General features: G+C 42.6%; 1 protein-coding gene across 1 annotated transcript; it reads left to right on the top strand.

Annotated features, from left to right (window-relative positions):
* Window positions 1-12,333: 12,333 nt before the first annotated feature.
* On the top strand, window positions 12,334-18,126 carry MRPS33 (mitochondrial ribosomal protein S33). Its single transcript, XM_056341335.1, has 3 exons — window positions 12,334-12,355; window positions 14,804-15,059; window positions 16,791-18,126. Exons 2-3 carry the CDS (start codon window positions 14,845-14,847, stop codon window positions 16,894-16,896), a joined length of 321 nt encoding a protein of 106 aa, XP_056197310.1. The 5' UTR covers window positions 12,334-12,355; window positions 14,804-14,844; the 3' UTR covers window positions 16,897-18,126.
* Window positions 18,127-21,263: the final 3,137 nt, after the last annotated feature.

Below are 21,263 nucleotides of genomic sequence, written 5' to 3'. Positions count from 1 at the left end.
TCTAAACCCCAGGCATCTAAACCAGCTGTTAATTTATATATAAGACAAAAGGCCTTTTCAGAGGGAAACATCAGCCAGCTGCATAAACACAAGCTAGCTGTACACACACACACACACACGACACAGAGATTAGGCAGACAGCTATGTACACTCCAGTGTTTAGCTGTGCACACACCAGTATCTAGCTGCACACACCAGCACCTAGCTGGATGTTCTCTGCTCTCCCCCCTGCCAACTCCCAAAGGCATTTGTTTTGCTCTCTCTAAAAAAACCCACTTGTATTGTAAAGTTAAGCAAGTTAGTCACTGCCAGATTTAAGATCACCCATGCAACATTAATTCACCCCTTATGCAAACACATTATGATACAATCTTTAATTACATGATTTTTGTTTCCATGGGTCTCCTGCTTTTTTCAGCGCAAAGGATGGATGTTGCTCACTTAATGAACACTATACAAATTTTCTCTTATCCTTATCATCCAATGTGTGGTGCATGTACCATTTACTGCAGAGCATCCAGATCTTGCATTGAATACAGAATGATTAATTTCCTCATGGGCTTTTCTATAGTGGTGCTCCCATTGTAGTGTTTGAGGGTTGGGGTTTTTTGGGGGTGTTTTTTTTAAAAACACCAATGAATTTATCTGCACAGCTCCCTGCTGAGGAACAGAGATAAAAGCCAATATTTTCAAACATGTCAGTGTATTTTGGGGGCTCAATTAAAGAAGCTTTGAACGAAAACTTTCAGAGTGCTTAGTACTTTCCTTCCTCAGAGGACAGCTCCCAGTCACCTTGGCTCTAGACACAGTGGGCAGTATTTCTCTGAATTAGTGCATGGGTGACTGAAACTGGATGCACAGAAAATGGGGACCCCACGGACAGTAGTTGGGAAGAATGTCATGTATTTGAATCACCTAGCTTCATAATAGCAACTCTCACAAAGGGCGAAATAAAATCCAAACTTCAATTTCAATTCAAATGCCTTAACTATGTGACCATGATTTTTCCTTCCTGCATTTGTCTGCTAGGCTCACTATACAGACTCCAAATTCTTCACCAAACAGCCGTCATATCGGCACTGCAGAGTCCTAGTTCATCCATCATCTACCATGAATGGAAACAGTTTGTGTAGAAAGTAGGATCTGAACATGTATTGTCATGAACACAGGACACAAGTGAATAGCAATTCATGGGCAATTTTTATTTTGGTGTTTTCTTAAGAGTCTTGATTTAGTGACCTGAAGTTGTGATGAACAGGAGAAGCACACATGAGCTGAGACAGAATTAATCAGGGGGGCAGGAGATGAATGGAGTGTTACATCAAAAGAACAGATTTGTTTTGGAGGAAGCAAAATGAATTGCTGGGCAGAAAGCAGGAAGACGTGGAGGTAAGCAGTCCTATACAATCTTTTTCAATATAGCTGAAGGAATGGCAAATACCAAATGGCCTCACACACAGGCAAGTAAAAGACAATACCCAATTAAAAAGAATGACAGTATAATGTTGTTTTCCCAAAGACAAAGCGAAAAAAAATTACTGGGGGCTTTCCACTAAAATTGCTTCCTCTTGTGAAAACTTACTCTGTATTATTTAGCTGTCAACCGTCAAAACCACATCGCTGTTACCAATCTCAGGCTACACTGTGGACACAGCTAAGTATGTACGATAACCACTGCTTCTTATCAGAACATCTCCAAGAACATTTTTAAGTTCAGACAAAACAAGGATTAACTTTTCTAAAGTAAATGATAAACTCTCCCTCAAACTGCTTAACGTGCACATCATGCTTGGAAAATGCCCAAAATCCAAGCAGTTAAAGTTTAGCAAAGCTATATGCTACTGAAGGCAAGGCCTGGTAGGCAAACTTAGTCAGCTGAAGACTTTATTCCCGCATTATCCCTGCACCACCTCCACACAGACTGAGTGTTCATGGGCAGTGTGGTAAACTGCAGACTAACTTGGATACTTCACTCCACCTTTAAAGGTGTTGCCGTGAGTTTTAGCTTTTTCAACCAGCTGGTAGGATCTAAACGTGGATCCTGCTACATTTAACATGTACCACGCTCACAGCTGAGCACCAAAGTGACTCAGGAAAGCTGGCCTTGTCCCTGTCTCTGTTGAGGCCTGAGTAAATGCTCAAGTGCTTCCAATGCCAGAGGAGCATCACAAAAAGATTCAAGAAAAAGAAAAGGCTGAAGTTGCACACACATAAGTCTCTGCTGAGAGAGTTATGCTGGGCTAGAAGACAACTCAACCAAAGCACACAGGCTATCTTTAGCCCTCAGGGCTCTTTCAAATTCATCTCTCTACAATAGAAAACATATATTAGCCCTTGATTTCACAAGCAGAGATCCAGCTTCAATCTGGTACACCCTGTGATCGCAGCAGCCACTCTGTTATGCATCCTGCTTATTATCTTGCCAACTTTGTAGTCAACATCTTCATATCCTACAGCTTCTTCTCCTCTGAGTTGGACTAGGTTTCACGTGAACTCTCTCCCACAGACCTGTTTCCCTAAATGCCTTGCTAAGAGGACTGCTGTTTCATACAAGCCCCCCTGTGCTTACTTCTCATTAAAATTCATAGATCTTACAACTTTTACAGAAATAGCAAGACAAATCCAGGGTGGCAGAGATGAGCTATTAGGGCCAAAGAGTACTGACACTGAGCAAAATTTCAGGCTTCTGGCTGCCAATAATAAGCATATTTGGTAAGAAGTGACTTTTATTCTTAAAGCTACATCTAACACATTGATCTTCAATATATTAAAGCCTGAATAAATCTGATTTTGCTGTAGTGCATCAATACTTAGTTCATATGAGCAATCTAATACAAAGGTGCATCTGCAGTATTGTTAGTTTGCTTGATGCGGCAAGTCACGCTGCACAACCTTTCCTAAGCTTCTGACAGATTTCAAAACCCGTCATTCATTCCCAGAAAGATTTCTGGACATGGGTTCTATCAGCAGTGTTTTGTGAACTAATCCACTGAAAGACAGAGCCACAGTCTTTGTAGACTGATAACACGATCCTTGGTAATGAGTGTATCACATCTGTGATTGGCTCCCAGCTGCCAATTCAATTTGTTGCTTCTTTTAGTCACAAAAGAAGAACAAGGATTAGTTAAAAATCAGAATTCATAGATCATAAGATCACTAGAAAAACTATATTCTCTAAAAGCACTCCTCCATTTTGGAACATGACTCAGACATAAGACCTCAATCTTCATGTATTCCATTTGGCTGTGAAGTCCTAGCAAAGTAGATTAATTTAAAATAAAAAAAAAAAAAAAAAAGAAAAAATGTGCATAGATATATACATATACATTGTGTGTCTCTGTAAAAGCAGCTGACATCTAGGATGATAAACTCTCTATTTAGACATAAGCATGTTGCTATCTTCAACATGCTTCTCCTCATTTATTATCACCCAGAATATCCCCATGAAAATAAAGTATTTGGTTCTTCAGAGTTCATCCATTTGTGCAGTTCATTTCCCTACCCAAAACTTTAGCACTGCTATATCGCAATTGGTTGTTGAGGAATTGATTAGAGCACAAAAAGAGGATTACAGCTCCAGGTGGGAAACACACAGCAGGAAGAGATGAATACCTAAGCAAGAAGACCTAGTTTCCATGCAATTGCTATTGGTTTGTTAGTCTTAACAAAGAATAAAGGAAATAGGAGGAAAGAAAATCTATCCATTTCAGCAGAATTGCTACCAGTGCTCATTTTGTAAGAGGGGGCAGCAGCTCCTTCAGGACTATTCTTCTTCTGTCAACACTCAGTTGAAATCACAACAGCAGTTAGTTTCACATGCCATTGTTATTTTTCATCGAAAATTGCAATCCATTATACCGCTAAATCTGATACACAAAATGAAGCATTTACAGAAGCCTACAGCTTGATGTCTCCCTCCTAGAGCACCTTTCAGAAGCTGGGCATCTCAAAGTGCTTTACAGCAACAGTGCTTACAGTGCAGTGAATGGATGCAAACATGTTTGAGGGAAATGCCACTCTGGAGTGTCCAGCCACGACATGGACTTGCTTTCCTCCCCATATACCTGACTGAGGGTCAGAGCTGTATTCAGGAGGATTTTATGGTTGGAAATCCCACGCAGCAGCTGAACATTTGCCAGTGACTTGCATGCTGGCAACAGTACCTGCGATTCTGAAGATGTCACGGAAAGCTCAGTTCTGCAGGCACAGCCCCTTGCTGCCACTTCTGGAAATCTTGTTCAGAGCAGAACTGGCCCATAACTAGGCAGACTGGGGCCACTCCAGCCAGGCTGGACACAATTGGATTTGGAAGCTCAGTACTAGTTAGCTGCTTATCTGCTTAACTGATGGAAGAAGAGTACTCCAAGGCATCTCCAGCACTTCCAGTAATCCCAGTGTAGGAAATCTCTAAAACCATGTCAACAACTATAGCCCGGCTTCAAATACTGTGTTAGCCATTCACGTAACAGGATTGAGCCTCACCTGCTTAGAGCAAACAGACAACAAAAGTTCTTAACGCTTTCAGAGAGTAGTTGGTGCAGAGTACCCACCACAGCAGGGGAAAATGGGGAGCTTGTTATGTTTCTGACAGTTATTTCAGGTATTCAGTCACCTGCAACTGTCGTTATGGCTCATACTCTGAAGTTGTTCTGGTGAGAAGTGCTGTGACATGAAATTCATTCACCTTTGCTGTAAAGGCCTCTCCTCAGTACCCACCAAACAAGAAACAATGGGAAGTACTAAGCTTCGAGGAGCCTACTCTGATTGCCCAACAGGTATGTTAAAGAGACCAGCTTTCAAGACGCTCATTCCCTTAACTGTGTCCAGAGAAATGGACCAGGGAACAAAATTTCCCAAGGACAAAAACAAAGAAAAGGAAATTTTGGACTCATAGCAATAAAATCTGAAGAAGGTATTTTTCTCAGGAAAAAGGGAACAGGTGTCCAGAAGAAACTGAGGCTGGGAAGTGCATGCAAGATGGATTATGTTCCTCTAGACAGGCAAATTCTGAAACAGAGAGCAATGCTGGTTACTACTGCTATACAAGGTCGCTGCATGTATCCTGGGGCTACCCTGACATAATAAGTGGCAGCTTCACGTCACCCATTAGTGTCACCTAAACTCCCGAAATACTAAACTCTGATTTAGTGTTTAACCATGTATTAAACAAGTATGTGTACAATGTTTAGGTTAAGCTGACCCACCCCCTCAAGTCATCAAAACTGATGAATGAAAGGACTTCTAATCAAGGGAGTCAACCTTGGGAAACAAAGAACAGATAATGATAAGAACAGCATTATCTAAATTATGCAGAAAGAAGCCTCCAAGTGAGAAAGTGCTGGCCACCAGAGGAGGCAAGCAGATAAGGTGTTGAAATCCACAGGTAATTAGTTGAAAGTAGGACAAAAGTAATTGTGGTAATGGCAGATCACGACCTCCAACTCAAATAGCTGCCCAAAAGAGGGGAAAACCCCACTTGGGAAGCATGCATCGTTGGTAAAAAACTTCAGTGACATCTGAGTATGTGTACTAATTTGCATTAGGAGTGAGAAACTTTTAACTAATCCCATGCATGAATGAAAATGAATATGTAATGTACTATGAATATGCAAGTACTTTACTATGTACAATGTGTACCCCTCGAGTAACGTAGTGTGCATGTTAGGGGTAAAGATCCCCCACACACCCAGTGACACAACAAACCAATGTCATTTTCTAAATTATCATTTGTTTTGGAGAGTTTTCCTGGTTATGATTTTTGGTAACACCAGGATTGGAAAGAAGAACTCCAAACTAAAACCAAAAAAGTTATTTGTTTCCATGGCTCTGCCTCCAAAAGACTACAGCAGGAGGAAAGGCTGATCAATGGTGTTTAGGTCTACAAAGAGTCCTACTGAGACGACTGGGTACCCGGGAGTCCAGAAAACCCAATGACTTGCAAATAGAGGCAGTCAAAGAGTGGGCATCTAGAGTGCTCCCAAAGACCTAATGTACCCTGTGATCAGCACTAGCTGAGATACCCTAAGACAAGAGGGACCTAAACCAGGAAAACATGGAGAGAAATCTCCACTAGAATGCATCATAGAGGTCAACAGGGATATACAATATCAAAGTCTGCCAAAACTCAGGGAAGCCAACAGCTCACAAACCCTAGAGATCTAAATTCAAGACAGCATCTTGGTAAGAGTTCAGCATGCAGAAACAGAAATGTGAACTCCAACAGACCTATCGACTCTCCTTGGATTTTCTGTTTAAGAGATTGATGTCTTCCTGAAAATTTCATTGCTGGAACATTTTTATTCCCTTTTCATTTTTACACTTGGTCAAACAGAGTTAGAGATGGACAGCTGTTTTGACCCTGTTTGAAAACCTTAGTGAATGTCCTTTCAAATGAGTTCTGCAAGGAATGATGGAAGAGAAACTACAAGAGCTTTTATCAGCAGTGAGCCAGGTGCCTCCATTATTTCTTCTCTTTTCAGCCGATTCTGTCATTTAACTGTTTTTGCTTTTGTTCCTCCCCCCTGCAATACTTTGTTCCAGCCAAGAAAGGTGCATCTTTGTTACTGTTGCCTTTAAAAGTTTTACGTGCATGTTGTTGGTAAAGTAACAACAATACTTCTACTTCTGTAGTACGTTTTCCATAGGGGGAAGCTGAAGCATTTTCTAAGAATCAATTATTCTTCACAACCAATTTCTGAAGCAGACATTGTTCTCCCCAGTTTACAGCGGGATGAAATGGCAGATAGGTTAATTAACTTGCTTAAGGTCATCCAGTGAGTCAGTAATGGAGCTACAAAAACCCCAAGATTCAACAACTCTCACTCCCAGTCCCTTGATCTAACCACTAAGAAACATTCCTTCTCTTCAGTCTTAAGTACTTCATTTAAATCTATCACTGATCATTTATTCTGACATATTGTTGAACTACAAATTAGTCAGTCTAAACAACAACGTATATGTGTGGAGATCTACAGCATCCTCCCCTCACTTGCCTGTTCAGCTTCATGTACCCCCTGCTACGCTGAACAGCTCGTCTTCCATTAAAAACGGACATGCTGCAGTTCTCCTGGAGAATCGTCAATACCATTTCAGGCATCAGTCCAAGGGCATCGCAAGAGAGAGGAAGAGCACTTGCTCTCTTTCCCCAGGCGGCAAGAAAGCTGCCTCAACAGCCTGGCTGTCTGGGAAAGCAATGCCAAGATGCCAACTGGCTTTGAAAAATAATTTATATTTTTTCTCTTATGCTGCATCTCTCTCCCAAGTGTTTCCAGTGTTAGATAGCTGGAGCAGCAGTATTTAATAGCTGCATCTTTGTAGATTTCACTCTGCAGCATTAGTTTGATGAGTTAAAGTCAAAATATCCTTCAAATGCACACCCAAAGGCATCAGTCTCTTAATACAAGACATTCTCTGCAGAGGGATTTGCACTGCTAGACATCTCCATGGCTCAGTGTGAATTGCTACACAACAGAATACAATTGAAGTTCACCAATTGACCATGATCACATAAAAAATAAATAACAAATGTATTCTAAACACACGTGTAGCCAATGCAGTTTTATCAGATGCTCAGAGGGTCCTTCTGCTTGACTCAGATGAAGATGATTTTGTTCCCTCATGTCAATATTTACAACAACACAATGTTAGAGATCATCTTGCAGCATAAGATGATAGTTCTAAGCATTAAGACTCAAGAGTAAAGTTGGTTACTGTGTCATAGACGAATTACTCATGTGCCTCATTTACCAAGATCAAATGAAGCAAGTTCAGTCTCTTTCCTCGTAAGTGTCCACAAACAAGCACCAATGAGCAAACTGGCACCCTGATCTTGTTTTCTTTCTGGGTATACCTTTGCCTTCTCAGGACAAACTCACAGTGGTTCAGGTGTTGCATTTTGTCAAAAACCTGCCTGGAGGCTACTCAACATTCAGTTATAACTAAAATACATACAGAACAGGAATTAACCAGATAAGTAATTCCAGGTCATTATCAATCAAATAAAGTAATTCCAGACCAAACTACTGCCAACTATTTGTAAAAAGGCCTTCCCTGTACTTTTTCATGAAGTCCCTTCGCCCTTTTTTTTTGCTGCCCTGATTGTGCTCCATGCATGTGTCTCTATTCTCTTGATTTCTTTCCTTCACAATAGTCCCCATACAGAGAACGACCATGCTGTCTCCCACTTGCATGTCAACTCACTCTCCTTTAACTCCTTTTTAGGGTTTCATCTCTTTCACTCACCCATCTGCAACTGATTTTCTTCTAAATAATTGCTGACAAGTTGCCCTGGTTTCAGCTGGCTTAGAGTTAATTTTCCTTCTTAGTAGCTGGTGCAGTGCTGTGTTTTGGATTTGGTGTAAGAACAATGCTGGTAACACAGAGATGTTTTTAATTGTTGCTGGGTGATGTTTATACCAAGTCAAGGACTTTTCAGTTCCTTGGGCCCTGCCAGTGAGAGGGGTGGAGGGGCACGGGAAATTGGGAAGGGACACAGCCAGGACAGATGACCCGAACTAGCCAAAGAGATATTCCATACCATATGATGTCACGCTCAGTATATAAGCTGGGGGAAGAAGAAGGAAGTGGGGCACATTCGGCATTATGGCGTTTATCTTCTCAAGTAACTGTTATGTGTAATGGAGCCCGGCTTTCCTGGGGATGGCTGAACACCTGCCTGCCCGCCCATGGAAAGCAGTGAACGAATTCCTTGTTTTGCTTTGCTTGCGTGCATGTCTTCTGTCTTACCTATTAAGCTGTCTTTATCTCAACCCATGAGTTTTCTCACTTTTACTCTTCTGATCCTCTCCCCGTCCCACTGGGGGGGGGGGGGGAGCAAGCCAGCAGCTGTGTGGTGCTTGGCTGCCAGACGGGGTTAACCATGACAGAAGTCCAAACACTTTGCTCTATTTACAACAAAAAGCTCAGGAGGATCTAACAACATGTCCAAAGAATTCAGCTCATCACAAGCCCATTCTTTCTGTCAGCCTCTGTTTCTTCCTTCATTCCCTGTTGTTAATATCCCTTAGCATGTCAAGTCTAATTTGGACTGTGAAAACCTCAGAGTGGGGATGTTCATTTTACGTGTCCAAAAGACTCGACACACAGAGAGCTACATAAACAGTATTACATTGATCTGATTAGACAGGTGGCTTTGCATAGCAGTCTAGATACACCAGCTCCAGGAACTGGAGGTCTAGGTCTTGTGCACCCCATCTCCATAACGACCCCCATCATTCTGCACTAGCGTGAAGGTGGATGAGCTTCACAGGGATGCAGGAGTGCAACACAAATGTCTTCTACTCCTTTTACCTCCCCACGGCAATAATTAAAAATTCGGCAAAGAAATACCTTCTATGACTAGAAGCACAATAATGAAGAGCTTGGACAGCAGCTCAGCCGTCATCCTGAATGTTATGCACTAGCAACTAGAACAGGAGTGCAGCCACCAGCATACTGCTGATGGCAATTATTCCCAGGGATGCCTGTTACAGCACTGCTTGTCAGCTAGAGCGACCTGTCTAAACTGTTCTCACCACGGGCATCATTTCAGGGAGAGTGACTTGGACATGTCCTCACCCATGAAGCACATCGCCCAGTGAGCTAAAACTCCCCAGTAGAGTCTATGGAGACACAGTCCTTCAGATGAGGTGCCCAAGCCATTTATGGCTACATGGACTGCAAAATAGACCACGCTCCGCCTCTGCAAATTTGTAGATGTGTTGAGTTATCACTTTGTTGACTGTTGTGACCTCGATATTCCTTCCCGAGTGTCTCTAAGCCACCTTACTGGTTAACACACTAACCCTGGCTGGGTGCTTGCAAGCAAGTCTCCTCATAACCACAGTAATAAGTGATGCATTAGCAAAAATATGCACTTGTGAGTGAATGCACATTTTTATTTTATTGCTGACCTCAGATTTAGCAATATTTGCATGTTATTGCATGGCTGACAGGAGAAACTACTGATTTTAGAGGAAAAAAGGCAGAAGAAATTAACTAATGCAAACTTGTTCACATATGTGTGCTTCCATCACACCACAAAAAGCCATGCTGGAGCCTGCAAAGCGCAGGCAACAACACTGGGTCTCTGAAGAGAAAACCTTTGTGTTGTAACTCCATCCTAGTGATCCAGACCTGTGATATGTAACTACCAATGAGAAGGTCAGTTTTCCTACTGCCCTGGTCAGGAACAGCCATAATTCTCACATCAGCCTAATTCACTAAATGTCTCTGAGCAGTTACTCAGCAGAGTAACTGTAGACAATCAGACCCCAGAGTGATAATGTTGCAGAAACCCAGAAATGGAACCAGAACCATGCTACTGGGTCCATTTTTAGGTAAATCGATACTTTCAGGAAAGAGGAAGATGGGGTTTTTTTGGTCTGTATTGCCAAATTTCTGAGCATGGGTAACGTGCAAGAAGAATTGGCTATTTTCATTGATGAGGAGAAATGAGAACAAACTCACATAATTACTGAAACATGCAGGATGACCTACCAAATTGGAATAATATTTTGCCACAATCCTTTTAAACAAATAAAGAAATTTGAGAAACTTGAAGATGTGAGAAGGTAACAGTACAGGCTAACCACATACTTTAGAGATGCAGAGACAGGAACTTGTCCCAATTAACTGTATTGAGGTGGAATGGAGTGGAGATGGCTACAGAGAATCAGGCTGCTTATTCCTCCAGTGTACAAAAAGTGTGCTCAGTTTGGAGCTGTACGAGGGAAAAGTCCCAAGTAGCCAGCAGCCATGTCTCATTAGGTTTCCTAAAACTGATTTTCTATGACAGAAGCTATTCCAGTCTATATGGCATTAGTATTTTGGAACTCATAATGTTTAAATAATTTAATCATGGGACAAAAAAAGTGGTGGTTGCTTAGGAGCCAGCAATCACAATTTGATTATAACAAGCGAAAAACCATAGTCCCAGCCAGGGAAATACGGAAATACTCTCCTACACACACAGAGATACTTCAGAAAGACTATCTCCATCGAGATACGAGAAATGAAGAAAAAAATACAATTAAAAAATAGAGCTAGAAATGTAAATGAGAATTCTTATAATCTTACTCCATTGTCTAAAAGTCATGATTGCTTAACTAACAAAATGGCCAATTTTGGCTGAAGGACAATTTTGGCTCAGCAGCAGGGTGAAGCAAACAGAAGATAAAAGCATGGTATAGAACAACGTGGAAAGGCAAAAATACAGGAAAATGTGTTCTGGAGTATATAAAAAAGGAAGACTGCAGAACACGCATGAGTGATGTGACTGCAGACAGTAAAATGTGTAGTGCAGCAACACCGAGGTGTATGACTAGATAGATGGTAAAATAGCACAGAAGTGGCAGAAATGGTAAAAACTTCTACTGCACTTTTAGCAAGATTAAGGAAGAGGCACTTTATTATTTACCAAAAAAAAACCCCAACCAAGCTGCACTTTTCAGTCCATTGGTGAGTAATGAAGATGGTAAACAACATCTACTAGAAAATTTTAAAATCAGGCTACCTAGAGAACTTTTGTGTAACTATCTTTGAAAAACAGGCGAAAGAGATTGCAGGAATGCTAATTTTTAATAAATCTTGGAATATAAAGGGAATTACAGAAGATCATGCCAATGTTAAAAAAGAGCAAGTGAGGTGACCAGGGTGCCTAGGCCATGAGGCTGATCCCCCTGAGGTAAGTATGGAAAAGGTGACAGAAAATCCGTCAAGAATCACTAACAACATATTTAATGCCCATCAGTATATGCTCTTCTGGAAAACGGATCCAGCCTGCCAAACCCCACCTCACTCTTTGATAGCATTACACGTTCGGCTTGTAACTGTAATCACATAACCGTCATTTACTCAGACGTTTGCAGAGTCTGATTTAGCACCTCCTAGCACTGATTAAAAATTAGCATAACGCGAGCACCGGGAAAGCTCCCGTGAGGTGGCTCGGCAGGGGCTGGCAGCAGGCTGCGGCCCAGCCTCACGGGCTTCCCGCTGCCCCCCGGGCCCCCCCGGCCCACGTTCGGGGCCGTGAGGGTGACTGACCACGGGGCGCGGAGGGGACCTGCACCGGCCACCAGCACCCCGGCAAACACCGGCTCAGTGCAGGGAAATGGGAGCCAGCACCGCCCGGGGCAGCTGGGCCGGGGGGGAGCGGGCGGCCACCACGGCTGCCCCGCCCCGCGCCTCACGGAGCCGGACGTCACCCGCTGCGACGCTTCGGCGGGGGCTCCACCGCGCGTGCGCCGCGCCGCTGCCGCCGCCGTCCTCCAGCCGTGCCGTGCCGTGCTGTGCCGTGCCGTGCCGCGCCGCGCCGCGGGTTAGCGCGGGGCCGGGCCGGGCCGGGCCGGGTCGGGGGGTGAGCGGCTGCCGGGGCAAGGGCTGTCCGCTCTCGCCGCCCTGGCGGGGTGGGCAGAAAGGGGGGAGGTGAGCTCAGGGCCCTCGCCCCGGGGCGTTCGGCCTTGCTGCGCCGCCTCCCGAGGCCCTGACCGCCGGTGGGGCTGGCGGGCGGTAGCGCGGGCCGCTGCCGCCGGGGAGCCGCGGGCGAGGGTTGCCCCGCGGTGCGGCTGCAGCCCGCGGGGGCCTCCCCCCTGCCCCCGGGGGAGCGGGGCCGCGGAGCTGGAGGCGGCAGGGCCCGCCGAGGGCTGCGCTGGGCCGCGGGCGCCCCTCTGGCCGGACCCGGCCCGGGGCAGCCTCCTCTTCCCCCTGCGGCCATGGTAAAATTACAAGTAATTACGGGAACGGAAGGTTCTGGCCTGTGCTAAGCGCACAGGGAGCGGTGTGAGGCAAGCTAGCAGGCTGGGGAAAACGCCCGGCCTGGGGTGGGAAAGCAGGGCTTTGGGTGGCGATGGGGGCAGGTGAAGAAGCAGCACAGCGGTGGTGGTTTTACTTTTGGTTTGGATATATTAATTACCAGTAGCTGACGATGAAGTTATCATTGCTTTGAGTGAGAGGAACAAAACTGTTCTGGTAGCATCTCACAGAATCAGAAGCTGCCATAAAGTAGGGTTTGGATAGCTCTGGCACTTGGGAGTTTGTAGCCTTTGCTGTTCTTAGGCTGGCGAGGGTTAATGGGGGTCCCTAGCCCTGGCTTGGGCTGTTTCGATTTCTGTAACGATTCAAAAGAGGGCCTTCGGACCACTGGCTTGCATTGTTTAGGAGCTAAAGGTATTTTCTTTTTAAGGCTGCAGCTGGAAGAGGTTAAGCAAGCTTTGTGTTTGAGTCTAGTGATATTTTCAGAGTGATGATGCAATGGAGAGTTTTGGGGACAATTTGCTTTATCTCTGAATGTAGGAATTAGGACTGGCTGTTCTGGAATGGATGATTTAGCAAGACTTAGTGGTCATTTCCCCATGTAATAGATGCTCAAATTGAAGTGCTGCCTTCTCACACTAGGCCTGCTGCCTTAACTTGAGGTCTCTGACACTTTGCCTTTCCTTCTGTTACTCTTTCCGTTTCCTCTTTGATTCAGGCTACTTATATTGTTTTCATGCTTGATTTTTTTTTCTCCTGCTTCCTTTTTACTGCTTTGCTAACAAGAGTAAATCAAAGCAGACTGTTGTACAACAGGTTCTCCTGTGGGCAGATGTATGTAAGTGAGTTTAAGAATACTTCAAGACTTGTGTTCTTAAACAATAGGCTCCCTGTTACGGTACTAAAATGGACTTAGCCCTGTTGTGCTGATTACTCTTGTCCCTGCTCTGTGCTCTTTTGTTTTTTATACTCATTTTCTGGAATCAGCTGAATTAAAACAAGAATTTAAAACTAACAAAAGTGTGTCACACCTGAATGAACCCTGCTTAATTTCTCTGGAGACTTATGTCATCACTTACTCAAAAAGGCACAGTACTGACAGCATACAGCTTCAAATACAGGATTATGGGACTCTTATTCTTGTCTGTTACATCCCATCCTGCAAAGCAAGAGTAGGTAAACATGCAAAGAAGAGAAAAAATGGGAAGGGGTAGGACCCTTCTACATCCTCCTTTCCAAGCGTGTAGATGTTGTCTCTGGTGGTCTAAAAATAAGTTTTGTCCTCAAAGTTTTTGCAGAGGTATCTTTTGGTGGGAGACAGCTGAAAGAGAATAGGAAGTTCCTGATGTGGGATTTTCGTGGAAAAAAAGAATCTAGCATGGACAAATGATTTCTTTTCTCTCTTGAAAAGAATAGATACTAAGAAAGCCTGGAAAGAAAATGGAGAAAAAGCTGATGGAAAAGATCAAGGGAAGGGAGTTGAGATAGGAAAGATCTGTGTGCTTCACATTGAGGAAAAACAATTTTTTTTAATTAATAGGCAATTTTTGCTGGATGGACTATAACAGTGTTCATACAATATTTTAAATGGGGTGAGAAATTTTGTGAGAGAACCTTCCAGGTTGCTTCCTCAGTTTAAGTGGTGTCTTACTTAGTGCTTGTGTGGAAGTCAGAGGGATTGCAGTGGCCACCATTGTTTACCGAGTTCACACTGTAATTGTTCCTGTGACTGGAGTTTAAAGTAGCCTTGAGCAATCTGGATGGGATCTGCTAATAAACTAGCCATGGTAAATTGTGGTTCAGTGTAGGTACCTTTATAGTCTGTATTGCTGTCTGTAGTGTCCTAGTTAGGCTGGTAATTGTACCTGAGTTAGTGTGGATATTCTTTAGATGGAGGATTATGTACTAAGAATTAGACTGATTTCATGCAACGAACGCATGACTTCAAACATGTGATCAGTGTACAATGAGTTGTTTTGTTTGCCTTAATTCTGGGAGAGCTTGCAATACTCAAATGATACTAGTTGTGGCTCTTTTGTGTTTCCTTTTGCAGGAAGGTGTGTCTGTCTATGTGTGCCCACTATTCCTTTGGAAATGTCCAATGTTTCTAATTACGCCCTTCGAATGGCCCGGCTGAGTTCTCAGATATTTGGAGAAGTTGTCAGGCCAACTGACTCAAAATCTATGAAAGTAGTGAAGTTATTCAGTGAGCAGCCTTTGGCCAAGCGGAAGGAGGTCTACAGCTGGTACCCTCCTCACAACACCTACTATGCCCTCATGAAGAAACTCCGTTACTTTGGTCTCTACAGGTAATCTCTGCCTTTATAGGGTGGGAGCAGGACTGGAGATGGGAAAGGAATGAGTGTGAGTTTTTTGTTAAGTTTTTTTCCTCCAGGAAAAGAGGAGCGTAGAAAAATGTTTAGTTCAGAATATGGTGCATATGAAAATAGGCACTGGGTTGTTGCAGTGAGGACAAGGGGAGTAAAATAAGTGACTGCTGCCTAAGTAACTTTTACCATAATTAGAACCTTTTGTGAGAAAGACTTAAGGTGTAGTTATGGGCAACCAGTTATACAAGAAACAGTACTTGCTTTGGTTTGTGAGGAAGGGAAGAGAGCTTCCTTACAGACAGGAGATGTATCTGTAGTTCTGAATATGGCAAACAAATGTGCTACAAAGAGGTGACGTTACCTTAACACAAAAAATGCACAAAGTCTTACCATGTATTCCTCAATGTTTCAACAGCTCATAAGTGAAACTTAGAAGAGAAGCAAAGTCTGTGTTATTCTGAAGGGGCTTTCTGTCCTTTAAAATAAACTCAACTGTGGTTTAAATAATCTTGTTAATTCCAGCTTCATCCAAACCGGTTGTCTAGTTTCTAAATGAATTTCCCCAAGTCTTGAGTAGGAAAAGTTGCACTGCTAAAGAACATCAACAGGAGTCAAATGCACTCTAGTCAGGTACCACTAAAGAAATCCCTTAAAAGCAAGGCTGCTAACCCTATAAAGTAAAGCAGAATAATTTCTATTGCTAGTGTCACAATACTAGCCATCAAGGTTTGCACACAGGATGTTCTTCATTTAGGTGGGTGTGCAAACACTTTCTAGGATAGCAGTTGACACAGAAAGCCTCAATGGCATGATAATGTTCTTTACTCTTCTCCTTCCCCTCCTAATCTCAAGTTCCTTCTTAAGCTGCTTTGTGTACAGAGAGCTTGTAGAGGATCAGGTTTGTTGGTCAGAAATCGGTAATGAAGAGTCATGGATAATAAGGCCTGATAATAACTTGCAAGCTTTTTGGGTTTAAAATTTTTAGGTAAGTTGTGTTTAAAAATGGCAGTGCAGCAATCTTAGGTCACTTAGGATGCAGTTGTGACTTATGAAAAACACCTTTGCACTGAAAAATACAGGGACAGAGATTAAACAGGATTTACTAGAACATTGAGGGCTCATTACATCTGCCAGCCCCTTTATCCTCCTTTCTGTTTTATTCTCCTATTAAGATTTTACCAGTAGCTGATACTTTCTTCATAACTCATTCTTGAAGTCACCTGAGAGCAGTGTCATGTACTGTAATTACTGCTGAGCATGCCCCTGTTTTCTTAGAAGCTAATGACCTGAACTTAGTTTCTAGCACTGAAGCACAATGTGCTTCAGCTGGACTGCTGAGCCAGATGAGAAGGGGGAAATTCTCATTCTTGCTGATTTTTATATTTTAGTGCTCATTTAAGCACAGTGGATCAATAAATGAAATGGAAATAATATATTAATATATATATGCACATAGGATTTGTTGTTGAAAAGGGCAACCTTCGTTAGTTCTGGAAGTACCAGAGGAAATCTTTCATGTTATTCAATCAAAAATTACTGTTAGCAGTAATACTGAGTACACTGCAGTGAGTTTCAATATGGACTTCCCTGTTAAAAAAAAGTTTTGAGGGTTTTTTTTCATTATCATACAGTTCAAAGAACCTTTCACATCCAAGAAACAGAGTAAACTTTTTTCTTTTCCTTTTTTCTTTTCCCTCTTCCCCCATCTAGGGATGAGCATCAAGACTTTAAGGAGGAGATGAGGCGATTGAAAAAGCTCCGTGGGAAGGAAAAACCAAAGAAGGGAGAAGGAAAGAGAGCTCTCAAGAAGAAATAGTACTACTTGGACAGTAGAATGAACTACTCTGGAAAAGCTGGGGAACAGCTGTAACCCAGGGTTTCTGTTCCCAGCTAGAGAGGACTTGGCACATGAGCTGCATGTGGAGCACAAGAAACACACTGTGAATACTGGAGTCCACCTTGGGAGCGCACTCGGGTGTTTGGCCTTATTGTCTTGGAATTTTTGTCGTAGCATGTTTGTCAGAGCCCTCTCTTATCCAAGCAGTAAAAACAATAGTAAAAGAAAAAAAAGTGCTCATTGGTTTTTTTTGCAAACACCTGTAGCTGTTTCAGTTCTTCTGGATCTGGAAAATTGTTTGCTCTTCATTGTCTGTTTTACTTTCCTGGATTAATATCAATGCTGTTTTGCTTGTGGCCACGGAAAAAAGGTTTCCTGCTTCTACTGCTGCTTGTCATCCTGTGTATTGTAGTGAGTTTAACTTCAGGTAGCTTTAGTGTTGGGTTTTTTTAAAGTTAGAACCCATTGTTCTGCATTTTGCACTGGACAATACTTCACGGTCCATTGTGTCCCCACAACAGTCTCATTGTACCCTGAATATTTAGATACTGCAACAGAAGAGGCTGAAATATGAAGGCTCAAATTGTTTTCCAGGTTGAGACCCCCTACTAATTAAAATACAGTATTTAAATGTACTGTCATAAAAGGATTGTGAATTTATTTTGATTGTCTGGAGGACATGTAAGAAATACTTCATAGTTTGACGAACAGTTTTACTGGTATGCAGTGTGTGGTTTTTATCACTAGGCTTCTTCAGTATTGCTAATATTAATGATTGCAAACATCTACCATTCTTACCCATCAGTCCTGTCAGGGAATAGAAAGTACAGAATGCCGCTGTGCTGTGCTGCTTGGCCATGTGTGCATCTTGCCTGTGTGTGCCCTGAAACAGCGTCTTTTACTTTCCAGACCATGTAAGCTTAGAGGAACTGCCTTGATGTAGTAAAGAAGAGCTATTAAAAATGTAGAGTGACTGGAGCAGGAGCTACTTGCCCAGTTAGCTTGGGGCATGCTTGATTTTTGTGTACAGAGGCATTCTGAAACAGGGAGCAGTACTAACTGACATCTCTAAACCAAGCTTGTTCAAATTGAAGTGTATTTGAAGGGGTCTGTCTGATCATTGACGTCAGTGGATCTACATAAATCAGTAACAGCTCAACAACTGTACTTCACCAAGGTGCTGATTGTATTAAAAGTTGTTTCTGGTGAGCTGTGTAGTTCTTGTTCAGTATCCTTACTGTTACCGGCTTTTCTAAGCTTGAAGAGAAGCACATTTTAGATCTGCAGTGTTGTGGGAGAAGCACCTGAGTTATTACCACAGTCAACAAAATGCTATAGAAGTTAGGAAAATATGTATCTGCTCTGTAGTGTAGTGTTACGTTTCTTTCTTACTCTAATGCAAAGTCATTTTAGTAACTTAAAACTTATGCTCAACTCTAACGTGCCTAAGGCATTTTAGTGTCCTTTGTGTTGTCTATGGGTTGTGACCTGACTGGCACTGAAGTATAGAGGGCTTGTGATGGGCCACCTGAGAAGTACTGGTTCCTGGGACACGTGTGTGCAGGCAAGAGGTCTGGCTACCTCAAATTCCTCTTCAGGAGGAAGGGCAGCATAGAGCCACAGACTAGGTAGGAGAGGGAACTGCCTGAGTAGAAAGGTCTGTGGCTGTGAGGGGTGAAGCTCCTCAGTTGTTTGTTTTGGTGGAAAGAAAGAGCAGTCCTGAACTCCGGTAGCATTACTGCAGCAGCTTTGGACAGCTGGTGATTGTACTTGCAACAGCTTTGTTGGCAAGAACTTCATGTCTTCTGAAATTAAACTGAAGATCAATAAAAATGTTTTTGTTGCAGTTTACAGTGAAAAATCAACAGCATCTTTTTTTGTTCCTGTGAAACACTTAAATCTTTTATAGTATAAACATGCAAGAAAGAGAAAGTGTGCATGCATCAAAAAGTGAATTATGGTCCTGGTCCAGTACAATAAGTATGTATGGTCTTAAACTGTGTGTGTATGTGGGCAGACCTGGTTATGAATATACATATAATTATATATAAAATACTTACATAGCATGACTGGCCATGCTTATGCTTCTTAGTCCACATTTAGCCTACCTAAGGACTGAGCATCTACAGAACATACTGGGGGCTGTGAATGCCACACATATTCTGTGTTTTAGCATGCCACCTTGCTAGACACAGATACAGACTCGGCACTGTAATACTGGGTAATTTGGCTTGGTGATCTAGCTATGGATTTTGAGAGGCTCATGTCATGAACAGGAAAGCAAAAGGCTTGTTTGGCGAGTCATCTATAATGATCTCCTTTGTCTGCAATCTGTCAGAGCAAACCTGCTCTAGAATCAAAGCATCACCCTGGGAACATAATTTGGGAAGATAAAGCAGCATATCCAAAAAGGGAGAGAAACCGATGGAAGTGCCTGTGAAATAAGCAGATGTGAAACAAATGGACTGAATTGTTTTTTTTCTTTTCTGGACGGTGTTTAGAAAAGCAAAGTGGATGGAGCCAAAAAAATAGTAACTTTTAAAAAGAGCAATATGAGCACAAGAAAGGTCTGCCTGCATAATTTTTCATGATCTTAATTAGGTCTTTCCAAAAATGACTGTTTCCCCTTCCCTAAGACCCCATCATAAAATAATGATGATTCAGCCATTACTGGAGTATATCCTACTATTAGGATAATCCATTGCTTGCTGGGAGTGTTATTAGCTTAACTATTTTGTTTCAGAAAATAACAGCCTTCTCCTCTCCATAGCTGCGATAGAAATAGGCACTTTCCTACCTCCCCTGTAACCTGTACTCTGTCATTTAGGAACAGACATTGCCTGAAGAAGACCACGTTTGGTGAATTACAGGGTCTAGACAAATTGGAAAGTCAATCCTGAAACATCATGCCAAGTGTTAATGCAATGTGTATTTAGGAGGGGAAGGCGTTTTGGCCATACTCTGGGGGGCAAGGATGGGAACACTTATGCTTTATACAGCTATTGGTATAGTGGTGTATCCATGTTATGTACAAATAATCAAGTTCAATTTGATACTTATTTTTTACTTTTCCCTAACAGTGATTCTTTTCACCATTCAAATGGTGCTATGTCTTGTTACAAAATTCACTCTTTTCCTGAGGGTGGAAGCTGACTGTCCTCAGCAGATGTTTAGATGGATGTTTTAATTTTTCATTGGAATAAACCTGGTCTGCTAGTCTACGAAGGACTAACTGAGAGCCAAAACCTTAACCTCCTCCCAGTCCTGAACAGCTTGATTAAGTGCTACTGCTTCCTTACTTTACAGTGCTTGAACTCTGTCTTTAATTATACTCTGGTATAATATAGTCATAGCTGCTGAGTACTGCCTTGATAATCACAAGATATTTTGTAAGCAGGCTGACCCAGCTGCTGTATGAGTCCTATAGGAGTGCAGCTATTGCTAGAACCTCTGACTGTTGGAAGTCCTGCAGGCAGACAGGCAGAAGTTCACGTGCATATGACCATGCTTTTTAACGCAGTCTTTGTAGAGCAGTCTTGCTTTCTGGCAAAGGTACTAGTGTGCTAAAATGTATGCGCTCTGCTCTGGGAAGTATTACCTTGAAAAAAGTTTCTTCTAATGTGGAAAGAGTTTAGTTTACATAGGTCAGCGAAACGCACCTGAGTTACTCTATGGTTTTAGACAAATGCTTTGTCTTACTTGCCTACGTTTCCTCCAGAGTAAAATTAGAGTAACGATCACTTGGTGAATACTGTCATGAGGGTAAGCTGCTTCTAGGATGGAAATATACCCCAGGAGAATGTAGGACAAGGCCTCAAGGACAAGAGTCCAAGTACTGATAGCCTGATGAATAGAGACTTGTTAGAACTTGTAGGGCACAAGCCCTGGGAACAAAGGAACAAGCTAACTGCAGACCCCTGAGCCGTCACAGTTGAGGAGGCAACCAGACAGACAGAGAAACAAGTAGCCAGATAAGGGAACGGATGGCGCCGATATGTAATCAAGAAAGCCGCGTAGAAAGAAACTCCCTAACCTTGGAATAGAACTTATTGCTATGTCAAGATAAACTAATAAGTTCCTATTGTTCTAACAGTGTGCCTTAAATATCAACCAATCAGCGTTTTTTACGCTTAAGATTTAGCCAATCAGTGTGTAATACGTAGAAGGTAGAAACGTATATAATTGTAAGAAAATCTCTAATAAAGGGGACATCTTGCTTGCATCAAGCTGCGTCCCGTCTCTTCATTTGCCGCAAATTGGTGACCCCGACGTGATCCGGTGAAGGATCTGATGTGGAAGGACTCTCGAATCGCCTAACTGAGCGACATGCAGCGAATCCCACAGAA

This window comes from Falco biarmicus, chromosome 5, assembly GCF_023638135.1.
Source record: "Falco biarmicus isolate bFalBia1 chromosome 5, bFalBia1.pri, whole genome shotgun sequence".
Classification (NCBI taxonomy): Eukaryota; Metazoa; Chordata; class Aves; order Falconiformes; family Falconidae; genus Falco; species Falco biarmicus.
This window is presented reverse-complemented; position numbering and strand designations above follow the sequence as displayed.